Genomic DNA, 18,601 nt, shown 5'->3' on the forward strand with positions numbered 1-18,601 from the left:
ACACGAGTCGGATTTAACCAATATGTACAATCAAGTGGTTTGTATCATGTGACCATCTATTGAAGTATTTCGGTGCCATAAGAATATTGAACGGATGAATTTAAACTGTTGAAATTGTATAATATTCATTCGCCTTTAAATTGAAACTGTTGAGATATCAATTCACAACATTTCTTATATTTAATTATAAAAAATATTGAATTTGGAAAATATATTTTTGGATTCTCATTAGAATAACAAACTATGTGTAATAGAATAATATTCAATGTATTTAATTAAATTATTCAATAAATACAGGTCCAACCTTTTTAATTGAATTATATTAAAAACTATTAAATATTTGAAAAAACAACCACATTTCAACTAAAACAATTCAGTTTGAACTTTTAAAATGTTGAATTCAACCAATATTCTGGTGACACTGAAACACGTCTATAACCAACAAGAAAAACATGGAGTACCGAAAAACCTATTGATCCTAAAACTGCATTATTAGAGCTTTATTATGGGTATTTTCCTTCTAATTTTTAGTGGAAAAAAAATAAATGTAGTTGTCCCAGGCATAAAAATAAACCTAAAATATATACATGAAAAATAAAACATTTAAGCTCTAGTCAATGTATCCATTACTGTAGAAGATTAACTGGTATTCTAGGGATTTGAGAATTTTAGCTCGATCCACATGAAGCCCTTGAGCAGAAGATTAAAAATACATGCAAGTGTTTGTGCTGCTACTGAGCGACTCTCCCACTCTCACTAAAAACACCCACATCTGTTCGCTAACCTTTGCAAATGTGTTGAAAAAAAAAAAGAGAAGCTTGTGGGATGATAGATTTGTCATTATATAATGTTTTCCTCTTTTCCACTCATTTCTGTACCAGAATCTACATGAACTCGTAGAAGTTAAGAATCCAATCCTAACTACCAACCTGGGTCACAACGAACCAGAAGTCGTCGCAGGAATGTGAGCATGTCAGCTGACGAAAACCTCCGCTGGCATCGGGAGCTCTTGGTCGTCACGCCGGATCTGTGCGGTAGTATCTCCGGGGCCTCGCTTTCGAGGGCGCGGCCCCTGTGTGGCTGACGAGGCGACGACTGAAGCCGCTCGTCGCATGTGGCACCTGTCGACAGGTGGCTCGTACTCGCAGCAACACAATGATGAAACTATTGAAAAGCGAGCGCAGACCTCTGCCAAGCAGCTTTTTTTACATTCATAAAGTGATATTTTTCAACAAAAATTATTTCCGTAGATCTTTTTTTTAATCCATTTTATTCAAGATTTAAGCATTAAGAATATCACATACTTTCATAACTCGCTTGCACAACACACACACACAACAAGTAAGAAAGTAAACACCCCCCCCAAAAAAATATCTGTTCTGCACATTTCTTTAAAATCTTTGAATCTGTTTTTGCGTTATTTTCCAATAGATAGACAGGTAAACACGAGATGATCATGTGACCTCCTTGGTGGAGTTTAATTGGAAGAGAAAATGTAAAGTTATAGTTGAGTTATTATTTAATTAAATAGAACAAATCAATGTCCACAGACTAAAATAACCGCCCATTGCATTTTGATTTAATTCTGCCAATGTATCTGTGTTTTTGGTGTTTTTTAATGTGTTTTAATATGTTTTAAATGTATATGTAAGATGTTAGAGTGACGAGAAAAGCGCCTTCAAATAAAATGTATTATTATTATATTATAATTTGCAGTAGTATTTAAGATATTGTCAATATATACAAAATATACCTATATAATTATTTTACTTATTATTATATATTGTTTGGCCTTTTTTTTTTTATTGTATTTTATCCATCTAATTCATTTATTTTTTATTTGTTTTTTCTATGCTATAATTGGTGTTTAAAACACCACAAGGAGCTAATTCTTAACTCTTGTGTCATCTCAGGGTCAAGGTGACCCGGAGTCCCGGAAACAAATGTGTTTAGGGTATCCCTTGTGTTGTCTCTGGGTCAAAGTGAACAAGGTCCCTGGCTTCCATAAATACATATGCAGTGGTGGAGGTCGTTGAACCTCACCCAGAGGAAACACAGGGAATACCACAAACACATTTGTTAACCAGGTTTAAGATTCAGCTGTAATTGTTTGACTTTAAACACAATTTCCAGTTGAATCCTGAAAAATCCTGTCGTTGTGTAATCGCTTCACGCTTGACGATGGCGTTCGCTCACGAAAAAGAAAGGTTGACATGGAACGTGGGCTGGAAGTGTTTTTGCAAACACAAGACAAGGGATCAGGTTTTCTTTCTTGAATACCTGTGTGACATCGTCCGACAACCTTGAGCGGTTGAACGACAATAAAAATAGCGAAGACGTCTCATCACTGATGCAAACATGTCTGTGAAGTATGTGAGGAACATTCCACGCATGAGTCAGAGATCTTAGAAGAAAGGAAGACGATCTATATGTTTAGTATTCTGTTCATCTTGTCCTTACATCAGTTCAATCTGTAGGTTTAACATGTGTACACAGTTCTGTACACATTATACATTAATAAACATATACTGTATAATGACACTGTTTATCAAGGACCTTTACCACTGCATATGGAAGCCAGGGAGGTCGTTCACCTTGACCCTAAGACAACACAAGGGATACCACAAGCACATTTGTTTTCGGGCCTTCGGGTTACCTTGACCCTGAGACAGCACAAGGGATACCACAAACACATTTGTTTTCGGGCCTTCAGGTCACCTTGACCCTGAGATAACACAAGGGATACCACAAGCACATTTGTTTTCGGGCCTTCAGGTCACCTTGACCCTGAGATAACACAAGTGATACCACAAGCACATTTGTTTTCGGGCCTTCAGGTCACCTTGACCCTGAGATAACACAAGGGATACCACAAGCACATTTGTTTTTTGGGACTTTGAGTCACCTTGACCCTGAGATAACACAAGGGATACCACAAGCACATTTGTTTTTTGGGACTTTGAGTCACCTTGACCCTGAGATAACACAAGTGATACCACAAGCATATTTGTTTTTTGGGACTTCGGGTCACCTTGACCCTGAGAGAACACAATGACACATTTGTTCTCGGGCCTTCGGGTCACCTTGACCCTGATAGAACACAATGGATACAAAAAACACATTTGTTTTCAGGCCTTCGTGTCACCTTGACCCTGATAGAACACAATGGATACCAAAAACACATTTGTTCTCGGGCCTTCGGGTCACCTTGACCCTGATAGAACACAATGGATACCAAAAACACATTTGTTCTCGGGCCTTCGGGTCACCTTGAGCCTCAGACAACACAAGGGTTAAAGCAATTATTTAATTATTAACTCATTAATAATTTCTCTCTATTTAACTAAGCTATGAAGAAATGTAGTACAAAATATCTACCAAATAACTTACCTAAAGAAAAAATACATACTTTAAAAACTTTACTTGAATACAGTTATGACTTACTTGTAGTTTGTTTCTCTCCATCTTTGTTTTTTTGTCTATAAATATTAGATAATTTAGAGTTTAATGAAGTATATTTCTACGTAACAAAGAGTTTAAAAAACGTTGTGCCCTTCAGATCTTACTTGAAGACAAAAAGAAATAGAAAACATTAAAATTAAAAATGGACTCAGAGGAAATATCAACATAAATTTGGGGTTAAATGCTAAAAGAAATGCTAAAGAATAATCTGCTAATATATACAATACGAGCGGCTAACGATGATATACATAACACCAGAATTTTTTTTTTTTAATTTAACTCAAATATACCAGATGTATGTATACCAATTCAAGGTCACTCTTAACTTTGTTTGTTTGGTATTAGTGAGTAAGTAAGTTAAGGTTATTTGTAAAGCGTCTTTCTAGACCAGGGTCACAAAGCGCTTTAACAATCAAAAACAATACACAGTTAAAATATATATTTTAAAAGATCAAGACAACATAAGACAAACACAGGAGTCCCAGAAGATCAGGGAAAAGCGCAAATAAAACAGTCTTAAGATGTTTCTTGAAGGAGTCAGTAGATCATCAAACACAGAGATGGTTCCAAAGCTTAGGAGCAACAGTCTGGAAGGATTTCTCTCCTCTGGTCCAGAAGCGTGTTCAGGAACCATCAGTAGATTCTGATCCACAGACCTCAGAGGCCGAGCTGGGGTGTAAGTCTGGATCAGTTCATTGATGTAAGGAGGAGTCTGACCATGAATAGATCTGAAAGTAAGAACCAGAATTTTAAAATGATCCTGAAAGAAACTGGCAGCCAGTGAAGAGTTTTAAGGATCGGAGAAATGTGAGTTCTTCTACTAGAGCGGGTCAGAATTCTGGCTGCAGAGTTTTGTATTAACTGCAGGCGAGACAGATCCTTATTGTTTAGACACCAAAATAAACTGTTACAATTATTTAATTTTATTAAATCAATTAATTATTTATAGTATTCACCCAGTAAAAAAACAAATGCAAGAACAACAAGGTGTATTTTCTAAACTTATGTTTTCCAGAAAAGCTTTAAGATGGCATTGACTTTTACTAAAAATTACATATTTTGAAAGATAAATCTGAAATATTTAAAGAATATCGAGTCCCTTCTGTAAATATATCAGTATTAAAGCCTGATATGTAAAATAAAAGTATATAACCTCCTCAAAATTGTATTGTGTACATTATTATCAAATGTTTTTCTGTTATATTAGGATTTTAATGGATTTGCTTTATGTGCCTTCAAACTTTATTGATGGATATGTTGGATATAAATGTTAAAAAGGATCAATTTAAAAACATGGTTTCACAATAAAAGAACATTATTAAACTGGTGTTGAAGACATAATATAAGTTATAAGACAACAGTTGCTTCGAGACTTTCCGGCTTCTTTCTCTAGAACTTCCATCCCTAGCGTGACTTCCTCCAGCCTCACTTCTGCATCTGCCGCCGCCGTCGTGACGCTGCACTTCCTGCTCATTTCTGCTTTGCGTGACCTTGACTTCTGCAAACCGACCCCTGGCTCCTGATCCGAACCATGTACAAGTGGACCTTCACACCGAAGCCATTTTTTTCCAGGAGCCGATGAGGAGGTGAAGTCATCAGTGTCGTGTGTTCCTCTGATGCACATGAGGAGGTTTTTGGCCGCGATTCTTGCTGCTGATGTAGAAGAAAGTAAAAACACAAGGGGGTGTAGGGGGGGTGGGGTGGGGGGGCGACGACATCATCTCTCCAGGCCTTTTAAGGAGCTCTCCAGCGGAGGGTTTGGAGAGCACTGGCCCACTTTCCCACTGGTGCTTCCCAAGAGCTGCTCCCACAGAGACCCTGGAACTCGTTTGTAGGTCGTAGAAGAAGTGTAGAGCAACATGTGCAACGTGATAAAAGACCCATAGATACTGAGATTTCAAAATGATTGTCTTATGAGAGGTTTTATTTTTGTGAAATCTGTTTTTTTTCTCTGATGTTCTTCCCATGAAGGTTCTCCAGCCACCAGAGTCAGTCATGACCCAGTTCTTGACTTTGTCCAAACCCTCCAAATATATTCATTTTCGGTTGTTCTAAAATCATGTATCTATATCCATATCATTTAGATCCGTCGTCGTCCACCCCGCCTGCACTCTCTTCTTCACCGCATGATCTTCGTCGTCTACTCTGGATCAGGATTTGGAAATTTACAATAATACTATGTGAAAATTGGGCTTTCAATAAATACTTATTTTTTTATGATAATTCACTTATATCATTAATATATTCTGATATAAATTATGGAAAATAAAAGGCATAATTGAAAGAAATGTAAAAATAAAAATAATTTACTTTTAAATACTGTTGTTATTTAAACATGTGGGATTTTATATATATATATATATATTTTAAAAAGTGTATTAAAAGATACATAATTAAATACAAATTAAAAAAAATATGGGCACAAAATATTTATTTGTAGTTTAAAATGTTTAAAAGAAATCTAGAAATAATTTACTGTATATGTATATTCATATATATATATTAACTGTGTATACCAGAGACATTACCATAAATCTTAAAGCGGTACATATATATACACATATAGCACATATACAATATATCATATATAATGAAAAATATGAAAAACTACAGGGAAAATACAACCAAAAATTTCATTTGTAATTTTAAAGATTTTTTGTTAAATAAACATATAATAATAACGATAATAATGAAAAAATAAAAAAATAACAAAACAATATGTTTAATATAAATCATTAGATATGAGATATTTATGAAATAAATTGTAAGAGGTAATAACATAATAGCATAAAAAAACAACCATGAGCAACATTGTTAAATTACAGTATTAAATAGTAAATACAAATATTTTATTATAAGATCTAAAGATTGTTCAATTGTGGAATTTAAATGTATATGAATTAATTTTTATTAAAATTATATAAAATAGAATTAAAAACAAAGTAGTATAAAGGCACAAAAAGTATATAATTGTACTTTAAAATGTTTAATTCATCAAGAAATAGGAGACAAAAGAAATTGTAAAAAAAAAAGGTGATAGTATATAATGTTTGTAAAATATTATTTAAAGAAAAGGAAAGAATTAGAAGTCATCGTAAAGTTCAAATTTAATAAATAAATGGACTTTGACTAAATCTTCTCTTGATCGATCTAAACAACTGGATCTTAATTATTTTGACTTTGTTCAAGAAACAAACAAAATATAGTTTGAAACAAAACGTAAAATAAGAAGTTAATGTTATTTAATTTGTCTTGTTATTGAACAGAAGTCGAGGAGCTGCTCGTGCCACGATCACATCGTCATGACATTTCCAGATGCTGTCATAGGTCAAGAGTTACAGTCGAGAGAAATGACAGAAGTCGGTGAATAAAGGCCCGATTTTGCTGTGACCTTCACTGGCTTCATTCTCGTCGCACTAGCTCATCCGTGACCCCTGACCCCTCGCGACCCACGGAGAGGCCGAGGAAAGTCAGCGGGAGGGAGGAGCTCGACGGAGCCAGAAGAGGGTGATGCAGCAGATCGTGTGGGCGAGAGTGAGCGAGTGAGAGAGAGATTGATGGAGGGGAAGTGTGTGTGTGTGTGTGTGTGTGTGTGTGTGTGTGCGTGTGTGTGTGTGTTGTCACACTGAGTAATGGCGAGCGAAGGGCTGTTACGTTGGCAGAGTCGACTCCTCTCTGCTGGATCATCTGTGCTACTTGGGTTCTCTCCAGCGTCTCACTCACTCTTAGTAGAAAATAACATGGATGGAAAAAATTAATTAAAATATTTTTGAAAGTTAAAAATGAATTATTGACTCTGTGTACTATTGAAAATTATTTAATACAGAATTATTCGTTGTGTAAAACCTATGGAAGTTTACCATCATCATATTGAATGGTTGAATTTTATTGAAACATCAAATTATTGTTTATTGGAATCATTTAATTCACTATTTTATACACTTAAAGGTTGTTTTTATTTAATAATTTAGCACAAAAATGTTTATTTAACGATTGATTTTTTTTTTTAATAATTTGATTAAAAACTTTTTTTTTAATTAATGAATTATTTTTCACATACAGTTTGATATTCTTATTCCAATAGTTTAAAAAAATGCATTTCCTTAATTCAATTTTATTTAATTCTTAGCCTTTTAAATTCAATGTAATAATGTCGGTCTAATAGTGCCGAAAGAAAAACGAGCTACTTGATCGAAACTTTAAACCAATAACCATAAAAAAAAACACTGCACTTCATACTATTTTATCATTTTTTATTTTTCATAAAGTCATGTGAAATTAGCTCCTTGGCAGAGGTATGTGTGGTCTTTGTGCTTTGCTAGTTATTGTGTAAAAGAAGTACAACTTTGAAAGTGGAAAGTGGTCACCTTCCAATCGTAGGTGGTCATAATGTTTTGGTTAAATGGTTGATATAGGCCAGGGGTGTCAAACTCAAACAGTCGACGGGTCAAACATCTATTGGAACTTTTGGTTGCGGGTTTAACGCCTAAAACTGTCTTTAACGTCGTTCAGTTTCAATATGAAACAATGTAAATGTATTTCAAAAGAAGAGCATATAGAAGAGTCTGCAGAGCAACAGACGATCTGTTTCTGACCTCGACTCAGTCCAGCTTAACTGTCTGCTGTCAGGTCTGGACTGAAGTGGCCGGAGCCCCCGACAGCTGCCAGACCCCATGTGCTAAACCCAGGCTGAAATAGACAAATTAATGGAAGGGGCTCAGGTCCAAACCAGGGTTCAACATTTTAACACCATGAGCTGTCGTTCGTCAATATTTACCGCTGCCATGGGAAAGAAGGAGTGAGAGAAAAAAACATTTTAATTGTCAAACATAAGATCTATTTGAATTAATTTGAAAAAAAATATTTAACAAAGGGGTCGTAAAGTTCATCTTAACTGATCCATTTCAACGACCAAAAAGTAGCAAATAAATGATTTCGCTTGGGACCTCGGCTCCTGCAAGGACTCCACTGATTGGCATCTGATGTTATCACTTAAAGAAACAGTGTCTTTGTAATAGCCAGAGGATGTAGGTAAATATATATAATAAATATAATATATAATATATAATTAAATATATATATATATATATATATTGGGATTTCTTCAAAAAAATGATGCATATTCTTGGTAGAAAATAAATAAAAAAGTTTAGATTTATATATATATATATATATATATAAATATTTAAAACAGGGGTTTATATTTAGAATTATATTGAAAGATACTTGTTTTGATGTCTGTGTTGTCACTTAAACAATCAATGTCTTTGTAAAAGCCAGATGATAGAAGTGTAAGTAAGTAAGTAAGTAATATTTATTTATATAGCGAAGTGTGTAAAACAATTAATTAACAAACTAACAAGAAAGTACTTAAAAAATATACTTAGGTGGATAAACGTATCAATTGCTTTGGAATGATCAAAGGCATCATTTTACTTTTATGACGATTAAGCGATAAACAAAAACAGATATTTCTGAAGGTTTCGTGTCACTGACATGATCCATATTCTTGTTAAAGAATTAATTAAAAGTGAATTTATATTAACGTCAAAAATAAATGAGATAAATTCATATTTACAATGATTTTGAAACATACATGTTTTGATGTCCGTTATACCACTTAAAAAAACAGTGTCTTTGTAACAGCCAGGTGTTGTAAGTGTTTAAAACTGCGGGAGGGCCAACATTTGTGTGTTTAAAAAAAATAAAATATATATATATATATATATATATATAATAAAATGGTACTTTTATTTTGAACATTTAAATGGGTCAAGACAAATAAATGATCAATGCACTTTGATTTATATTTACAATGACTTTGAAACACATTTTGATGTCTGTTTTATCACTTTTTTGTACTTTCTTTGCAATAGCAGCAGGATTTAAGTTTGTTGTGTAAAAGCGCGAGTGAGCGAATTGTTTTTTATATAATAAAAGTATTTTACTCAAACATTTAGAAAGGTCGATGGAAAGAACTTTATTGATGCCTTCGGTGTTAACAAGGGCATAGTTTAGTACAACATATATAATAATACATTTTATTTAAAGGCCTCTTTCTATACACTAACTGTCACAGTACAGATACATGTACCATTGATTAATAAAAAATATATTTACCATGACTTTGAAAGATAAATTATGTAATTCATAACGCTTTTATAAACCGCAGTCATCCTTTCAAATATGTTTTTATGTTTTAAAAATCTTGTGAAACAGACCGGACAGAAATCGCCAAATGGTACAAAAATAATTGAATTAATCAAGTTTCAGTTACAATAATCAGAACATGATAACGTTGTGTCGTCGTATATAGAACTACAATACGGAAATCATGATTTTTAATCGGAAATTATACCTTAATTCTATTTTTAAATGATATGCAATACTTTTAAATAGTTTTGATTGAATAAATTAGACAATAAATCGACTTTATAGACATTTAAGGCCTTTAGTGAACAGTTTTCTGCAGGAAATAAACCCTCTTAAGATGTCACTTGATGAAATCTAGAGCTAAAACCTGCTGATAAATGTTCAGTTAATACCTTTCTATTTAAAGTTCTAATACATTCTTGCACAAATACAAAAAAAAGGTAATTTATTTTAATCAACAAACATTTTCCTAGAAAGAACGAATGTCCAAGTTTGGTGATAAGAGACTCGTGGATTTCACATCTTCTTCTCAGGGAAGCCACTCTTCTGCTTCAGGAGAGTTCTCTCCCCCGGTCGCCATGGCGATCCCACTTGTGTATACCTCACAGACCCTCGGTGCGCCCCCCCCTCGCCGACCCTCCATCCCACGGCTTTAGCGGATCTTCTTCTTCTGCTCAATTAACGTCAACACTTTTTTCCTCCAGGGCCAGGCCTATTATGGTCAAATGGGACGCGGCTCCAGACCCTGGATCAGCATCTCCTCCCCAGTAAATCTGCGAGCGACGTCTCATGCTCACGGTGCTGTGACAGGGCGAGGTCACGGGGTCGCACCTTCAGGTGATGTGTTTCCACAAGGCCCGGCGGGGGAGGAAATGCTCATATATGGCGCTGTCTTTATTTATTAGGAGGAGAACGAGCTCTTCCTGCTCACGGGTTTCGATATCATCTTGTTTCCACGTAAACGTTCAGATGATAGCGAGATGGAAATAGTGACGTTGAACTGACGGCAGGTTGACGTCTGGACTGTGTTGAGATTGTGAGAAATCTTGGGTTCTAGCATGTTTTTTTTTCGCAGTGACGGATGTTTGAGGAACAGCAGGAGGACCACCCTCCTCCTTCTCGGTCCGTCACCGTCCTGTTCTTTCCTGCAGCGTAATAAACTCTCCTCTGGTCTCAAGTATATTTTTAGGATAAGACGCTGTCGTGCTGATTGTTGTCGTCAGTGGAAGATAAGACGCGTTCGAGGGACAGTGCCAGGATTTATATTTACCTTTGCAACGGATAAATTATTGTTTCTTTCCTCTAAATTAATTCCTGGAAAACCGTGAGAGTGCTTGCAAAGCTGAAGGTGTTTTTTGAGGATCTATTTGTTACAGTATTTTATCCATAGTTTTTATGGTTTATTTTTCAATAATGAGTGAGTAAAATTACATAATAATTTTGTCTTTACAAATATTCACAACCAATGTTCATTTTCTGGGTGCAATTAAACCTCCGGCCGCTAGATGGCAGCACTCATTGCGTCCACCACAGCTAAACAAAATTAAAATCCTGCGAAATCCAGGCGATGACTGAGGACGAGAGGAACCAGTCGACTCCAGCAGATTTTAAACTGATGTTTGGACTTATTTTGGTTTCAAAAGAAATAAAAGCAGTTACGACTTAGTCAAGAGTCATGTGGTCTGTAAATTCTGCAACACCAGAGTCATATATTTGTATATCCTTGTTACTACAGTGTCACAATATATCGTGTTGTATTGTTCTGTAATCTGATCCGATTCTTGCGAAAACACAAGCCTAAATCGATACATTACACATTTGAAATGAAAGGTTTGTCGTTGAAATGGAGATCTACAGAATTAAAATTCCACTGGACTTAAAAGAAGGCTAGCGTCGTTTTACCTACTGAGAGCTAAGAGGGGGGCTTGTGTCTTTAAAAGGCTATAACCTCCTTATTATTTTATATTTTATTGACATATTTTAATACATACGCTAATAATAAGGGAGTAATTGGCACATTCCTTAGAGTTCAACTTATGTGTTGATTTAAGTGTGTCTTAAATAGATGTTGGACTCATCAGTGTGTCTTACAAAACTCTATTTTCATTGAAATATTTACATTAGAAAATCATTTTTATGTCCAGAAACAATCAAATACAAAAAAAAAATCATCAAATCTTCCTAGATTCTGTAATAAAATGATGACCTCGATAAAATGCTGAACGTTTAAAATAAAAGTGACTTGTCTGGTTCTTTAAGTGACATCACAGACATCAGGGACAACCCATGCAGGAGCCAAGGTCTAATGCAGGCAGGTCCTCACCCAATTCGATATGATTTATTCCCTCTTGTTGGTGGTTAAAATTAACCACCGACATGTGTATGGAAAGTTATTTTCCAACGTGAATATACATTTATCGGAATAGTTTACTAGCTTAGCTACTGTATATACGATATCACCCGGTAACACTGTTTATTTTGAAGTGTAGAATTGTAATTCTCTAAAATGACCAACCTTTTTTGACCAATGTGAAATGACAACATTATCACGACAAGAAAATACTTGGAAATAAATCCCTCCATTATGAATCAAATTGTTTGTTTTTTTCTGTCACAGGTTAGTAAATATGAATGATCTGATCTACAAAAATAACATCAAGCGAACTATAAAATGAATATTATGTGGATTTGTGGCTTCATGCTAACAGGAAATTCCTGGTCAAAGTAAGTTCAAAGTAAGTAAGTAAATTCGTAATATTTTTAAAGATTTCACAAAAATGTATAACAACCACTAAGACTATTCACAACCAAGAATATATCGTTGAAGAAGTAGGTCAACTTAGGAGACGCACATATATAAACGTAGATACTAGTAGAAGTAGTTCTGTGCAAGTTATTATTAAATTCTATATGTCAAGAAAGAACAGTTTTGTATCACCTTGAATACACATAAGAATGATCGAGGGAAGGAGATAAATGTTCCAGCAAGCTTCCTTTGAACACAATACTTATGATTCTAGACTATCTAGACTAGACTCCTATAAGAACCAGCATCAGATTCATAAATGTTTTTAAAGTAATAATAGCATGAAAACGTTGGAAGCATTAACGTTACTTTAACAACGAGGGAATCCGGGTCGAGTCTCAGCACCGACTGTAAACCCTCCGACTCTTGTCAAATGTGAAAGTTGGTTCTTCCTGCTCCATGACTCATGCTCCTGTATACACACTCATGCTGCTGTGAAGCTTCTACTCTGAAACTGTAAATATCTTACTATCGACTTCATGTTGAGACTTTAGCTTGATACTGCATCTGCTTTTTAGTGTTATTATACCTCGTCAACTAATTATATGAGTTTAAGAATACATTGTCTCACTTGCTTTTCTTTTTTTTTTAAAACCATCATTTGTTCTTTCCTAAATATTTACTTGCAGTTTTTGTAAGCCCCTGAAACTGAAGACATTTTTTTAAGTGTTTATTCTTGTGAATGACATAAATTAATTAAGTAAACAATCTAGAGGCAATTGTTTATAATAATATAGCAGGGATACAAGACTGTCTAAGTTAGTGTATATGTTACAATTGTTGAAGTTACTCAAATTATGTTGATAGAGAAAAAACAAAACAAAAGACTAAAGCCTTGAAATTCCTATATTTATACGATTCATCTTTCAGCCACTAGAGGTCAGCACTGTTACGTAGTCAAAAGTGAATTATTCATTTGTGATTCGTCGATGAACTAAAAATAAAGCTTGTGACAAATACATCTGTAAAATATTTAAAAAGCTAAGATAAGTGTTTTTATGACTATTACTAGCGTTTGAAAAACATAATCAATAAATGTGCAAAACGAAATCAAACACACACCAAACGGTAATATGTATATATTAAATAGAAATATGTAAATAAATAAATAAATGTAACAATTATACGGTGATACCTTAATCTAAATGAATATGAATTTCAAAAAGTGTTCGCAGTAGATTTATGTTGACTCCTTAACAGTAGGCGGTAAAATAAAAATCGACTTTAACAGGTTTAAAATCTTTCAAAAATAATATATTTAGAATCATTAATTGTATTTGTTAATTATACAAACGAAATAAATGATTAATTATACGTTACCTTTTTTATTATTGTAGCGTATTCTGCAACAATCGCAACAAATTCATCAAACCAATAAAACAGTGAGAATAATATAAAGATGTTTTTCGTATATTTTTTACATTTTCAGATCGATATTTTAAAATCACATTTTAATCGATAACTTTTCTTTAGCAAAATGGAGGACGCGCAGGAGCCACTGTCGCAAATTTTTACCGTAAAGTCGCATCAATTGTCGTGTGGCAGCCCCTGATTTTCGCCTTGTGAAACCCCTTCGGTCTCTCCGTACGGCACCTCGGCTGAAGACGGTATGTTCCTCAGCCCTGCCCGTTAAATCGACTAAAATACATAAATAAATCGACTATACGATCTTATTGTTGAATCCTTGTGTTTCAGAAACATGCCAGCTAAAGGTCCCCTGCAATCTGTCCAGGTGTTTGGACGCAAAGTGAGTGAAATCGCTTATAATACCGCACGCGTGGTTCGGTGGCTAACGTCGATGGCTAGCTCATGTTAGCTAAAATGGCTAATGCTAACTTGGTGGTATTTTAGTAATTCTTTCCAAAACGGACCAGGTTCTCCTAGATTTGATAAAACGGAATTTAATTTAAAGACTATCTTTGTCCGCATTCATAAGCTACATGACTCCGTTTTATCTTGGTTTGTTGTCACCGGTTAGCTAACTAATATGGTGGACGTATGCTAGCATAGCCGTCAAGTTATGATCGAGAAAACCTACTTTTATTAGACGTTATCTAGTGAACTTTAGATTTAACTTAATTTAAAATTCCAATTTGAACGCCAGAATTGTTTAAAAATGCATATCAACCAGCTTCCAAGATTCTAAAAGTCCTGCTTTTTTTCTTCCATTGACAGAAAACTGCCACAGCAGTTGCCCACTGTAAGAGGGGTAATGGCCTGATCAAGGTGAACGGCAGACCCCTGGAGATGGTGGAGCCCGCCACTCTTCAGTACAAGGTGAGATCTGGTTGAGATGCAAACTTGTGTCGTGACTATGTGGGTTAAAAAAGAAGTCTGTGTCCACCTGATACCATAAGTTATCTGGGGGTAAAATGTATGTTGTGCTCGAAGTACAAATTCTCGAGTTCATCTTTCCATGTATGAATGTGGAAAACACAGATCCACACTAGGGAGGATGATCTAGTTAAGGTGTTGGCGACTGACCTACGCTAGTGATGCATGTGAAGGACTAATCAATAATGTATATAATTAAAATTGATAAAAGTACTATATAGTCAATGGTGTCTGTAATGAGATGAGTGAATACAGATGCACACCAGGAAAGACTACTCAAGGCATACTGCAAAATACAAGGAACTTTTAGTAATTGATGTAAAAAGGCAAGACCTACCCAATAACTTGTTTGATTGTTCTACTGTTATTGGGCTTATTTTCATTTTCCGTAGAGTTAAGTTACAGAACAAACTAAGTCGGAAATCCACTATCAAGCAGTGCTATATTAATGTAGTAACTTCTGAATATTTTGAACCATATCTAAGTTCAAACACCCTTAATTATAAATCAAATTGTTGTACTCGCCATAGAAGCCTGCAATAATGATGGGATGAGCTTTACAGTGATTATTTCATGAGGTCAAGTGGTGTATTTTTGGTATTCACACCTGCTGTCACTGTTGGACCCGGTGACATTGAGCCAATCAGCACCTAGGATACAGAATTGAAGCTTTTTGGTGGTTAACGCTCGTCTGTTAGCCAATAACATGCCGTCTTGTATTTGGACGTTTCATCTCGTTATACAGTGAAACATCTACGTTAATGTAAGACACGCGCCCCAAAAAATGAAAAGTGGAGAAGCAGCTTAAAAAGTGATTGTATTGAGGGGACACGACTGCATAACCATGTGGAGGAAAATTCCAATGAACGTTTTCTTTTGTACTTTTTAAATGCTAATGCTGTCACGTCACAACGTTCTGTCAATCTGTTCATTTGACGAAAAAAAATACGCATGTACATTTGAGCCAAGCTAGACTTCATCTCCACATGGAAATGTTGTCTCACTATAACTGATCTTTGAATGTTTCCCTCCAGCTTCTGGAGCCAGTGCTGCTGCTCGGCAAGGAACGCTTCGCTGCTGTTGACATCAGGGTCAGAGTGAAGGGCGGTGGACATGTCGCACAGGTCTATGGTGAGTCATTGTAACGGAGCTCGTGGTCTTTATTTTCATCTAAAATACTTATTTTTTTGTGTTTTCCTTTCAGCGATCCGCCAGGCCATCTCCAAGGCTCTGGTCGCCTACTACCAGAAATGTAAGTGATGGGTTCTAATCCAGTCTTTCAGGTGTCGGACTAAATATCGGCCTATTAAAGAAACCTGCACCTACTTTTCCTTGTCATGACCACTTAACCCTGAAATATTTGGTTTTGCATGAATATCTGCTACATGTTACTGTCGTGGTTTAATGACCTCAGGGTCAGATGTGTCGTGGTTACCATGGGTTTGAACCCGTGATCTCACCAGAGGTGGTTCTTCTCTCCAGATGTGGACGAGTCCTCAAAGAAGGAGATCAAGGACATCCTGATCCAGTACGACAGGACCCTGCTGGTGGCTGATCCCCGTCGCTGCGAGTCCAAGAAGTTCGGTGGACCTGGAGCCCGTGCTCGCTACCAGAAGTCCTACCGTTAATCGCCCTGTACATTTTCATAATAAAGTGGAGGATCACAGAATACTTGTTTACTTTTACTGGTCACTTGTCATCAAGTTGTTTACTGAACTGGTCACTATGTAGGAGTTGTGGACTAGAAAACTGTATTGGGGTCATCTGGGGACAGACTTAAGTAGTGAAAGTATAAATCAGGTCAAAGTTAATCGCACAAGGGGCCAAAATCCTTAATTCAGTTGCCGACAGAACAAAATATACATTTGCTTGGAATGAGTGTGATTCAATCTTATTAGAGGCTCAAATATATTTTTCTTTGTCAAATACCTTTCACATCAATTTTCTGTTCTGTATATTTCTTGACATCAATAGTATCAACTTAACTTTTTATGAGGCCTTTAGTTTGACATGTTGTAAATTACTAATGTTGAATGTGAGATGAGTACGATAGCTAATGAGCTACATCTATAGTTTTACAAATTGATTCACAAAAATACCTTATTGCCCTTCATTTAAAAGCAATATTTTTATGAACGGCCCAATCAAATGAATGTAATGATTATTCTCCAAGTTGAACAGTTTTGGATGGCAAATGTAGGAGAGAAATCCTTCTGACTGTTGCTCCTAAGCTTTGGAACGATCTTCCTCTCTGTGTTTGATGATCTACTGACTCCTTCAAGAAACATCTTAAGATGTTATTTGTTCAGGAATTTCCTTGATTTTCTGAGACTCCTGCGTTTTTGTTTTTTTGTCTTGACCTTTTAAAGTATATATTTTATTGAGTATTGTTTTGATTGTTTAGGCACTTTGTGACCCTGGTCTAGAAATGCGCTCTATAAATATAAATTACTTACAGGTTGTTTTAAAGAAATACTTGTTTTAAAGAGAGTTATTTTCATTGTTATCAAATAATCAGCAGAGGGCGCTAGAGTCCTAGAAATAATACAAGCTCTTCAAGAATTTTCATGACGTTCAAATGTGCCTTTAATAATTATTTTCTCTCTTAAAAGCTTATCAGAATTATATCCTCACTGTTATCATCATATAAATTATATATATATACATTAAATCTACAGATACTGTAGAACATGGAATGTTTGTTTTTCTTCTGTCAAAAGGTAAGTTAGCTTGTAAGATTTGAGAAATAAATTACTTAAAAATAAAAACTTTCTTTTCCTTGAGCTATACGTCAAAGAAGAGCCACATTTCTGAAAGTTTTTTTTTTTTTTATCAAAGGGGTTAATTTGAAAAATAAGTAGGAAATGGTTGGTGAGAAGAGAAAAAACATTGAATTATTAAATATTTCTTTCTTTCAATTTCCCATCATCCTCATCTTCCTCCCATCCACGCCGACACCAGCTCCCGGTGATTCTCATGCACGACGAGAGCTGAGGCCCAGATGTTGTTGACCTCTCTGCGGGGCAGCCCGGCAGCCCGCGTTCCCGCTCGGGCTCGCTCCCCCGGGGGTCCTGGGCTTGTTTATAACCCACCAATAATCAAAATAGCAGGGGAGCCCACTCCCCGCAGCTACTGTTGTTTACTACTGTTTACTTTCTGTTTGCGTTCTCTGGACTCACCTCGGAAGGGAGTGTGACGCTCATCTGCTCCAGGCATGAACCACAACCTCATGATGTGGAGTTTTTTCAAGGGTTAAATGCTGAGAGTCAGTGGGTTTTTAGACTCTGACGAGAGTTGAAGGATGAAAACGACCCAAACCAGAGTCAAATCAAACCACAATCTTCTAGTTGTGAGTCCAACTGTACCTCCAAGTATTTACTTCTAGCACTCATAAAGTTATTCCATGAGGGTTGATGGTGTAAATGTGACTGTTGGCTCCTGAAGGGAATGTAGGGATGTTATTTTACGGCACACACACACCTTGCCTTTCCTCTTTTCACACCTCGGCCTCTCTCCGAATCACACAAACAGTGAGGTGTGACCCCAGGATGCATTTTGTCATCACTTACACTTCACCTCTCACCCCTCTCGACACCTCCATTAAAAAAAAGCTGCAATCAACACGGATTAAAACAAAAAAAACAAACGTGTAATTTCCGCCAGAAGAGATTCTGTTGTGTCTGTTCATCCTTCCTGTGGTGAAGTCAAGTTGATGATGAAGTTAATGTTTACTTTAACTTTTCTATCTGAATGAGGACGACTGAAGCGTGACAGATCTGACGTCTACAGACAGATGGACAGATGTGAGGAAAAGACAGAAAAAGAGAGGGACGAAAGGATGGGTAG

General features: G+C 35.7%; 1 protein-coding gene across 1 annotated transcript; it reads left to right on the forward strand.

The window, feature by feature from the left end:
• Positions 1 to 13,944: 13,944 nt before the first annotated feature.
• On the forward strand, positions 13,945 to 16,424 carry rps16 (ribosomal protein S16). The gene is made up of 6 exons (XM_087786575.1): positions 13,945 to 14,028; positions 14,117 to 14,168; positions 14,597 to 14,698; positions 15,790 to 15,886; positions 15,960 to 16,007; positions 16,238 to 16,424. The coding sequence occupies exons 2-6, from the start codon at positions 14,121 to 14,123 to the stop codon at positions 16,381 to 16,383; spliced, it is 441 nt and encodes a 146-aa protein (XP_087642701.1). The 5' UTR covers positions 13,945 to 14,028; positions 14,117 to 14,120; the 3' UTR covers positions 16,384 to 16,424.
• Positions 16,425 to 18,601: the final 2,177 nt, after the last annotated feature.

This window comes from Callionymus lyra, chromosome 3, assembly GCF_982586985.1.
Source record: "Callionymus lyra chromosome 3, fCalLyr1.hap1.1, whole genome shotgun sequence".
In the NCBI taxonomy this organism is placed as follows: domain Eukaryota; kingdom Metazoa; phylum Chordata; class Actinopteri; order Syngnathiformes; family Callionymidae; genus Callionymus; species Callionymus lyra.

Coding starts and splice junctions, on each gene's coding strand:
- rps16 (XM_087786575.1), top strand. CDS start 14,121: ATGCCAGCTAAAGGTCCCCTGCAATCTGTCCAGGTGTTTGGACGCAAA. Junction 15,887..15,959: donor ACATGTCGCACAGGTCTATG/GTGAGTCATTGT, acceptor TTTTCCTTTCAG/CGATCCGCCAGGCCATCTCC. Junction 16,008..16,237: donor GGTCGCCTACTACCAGAAAT/GTAAGTGATGGG, acceptor TCTTCTCTCCAG/ATGTGGACGAGTCCTCAAAG.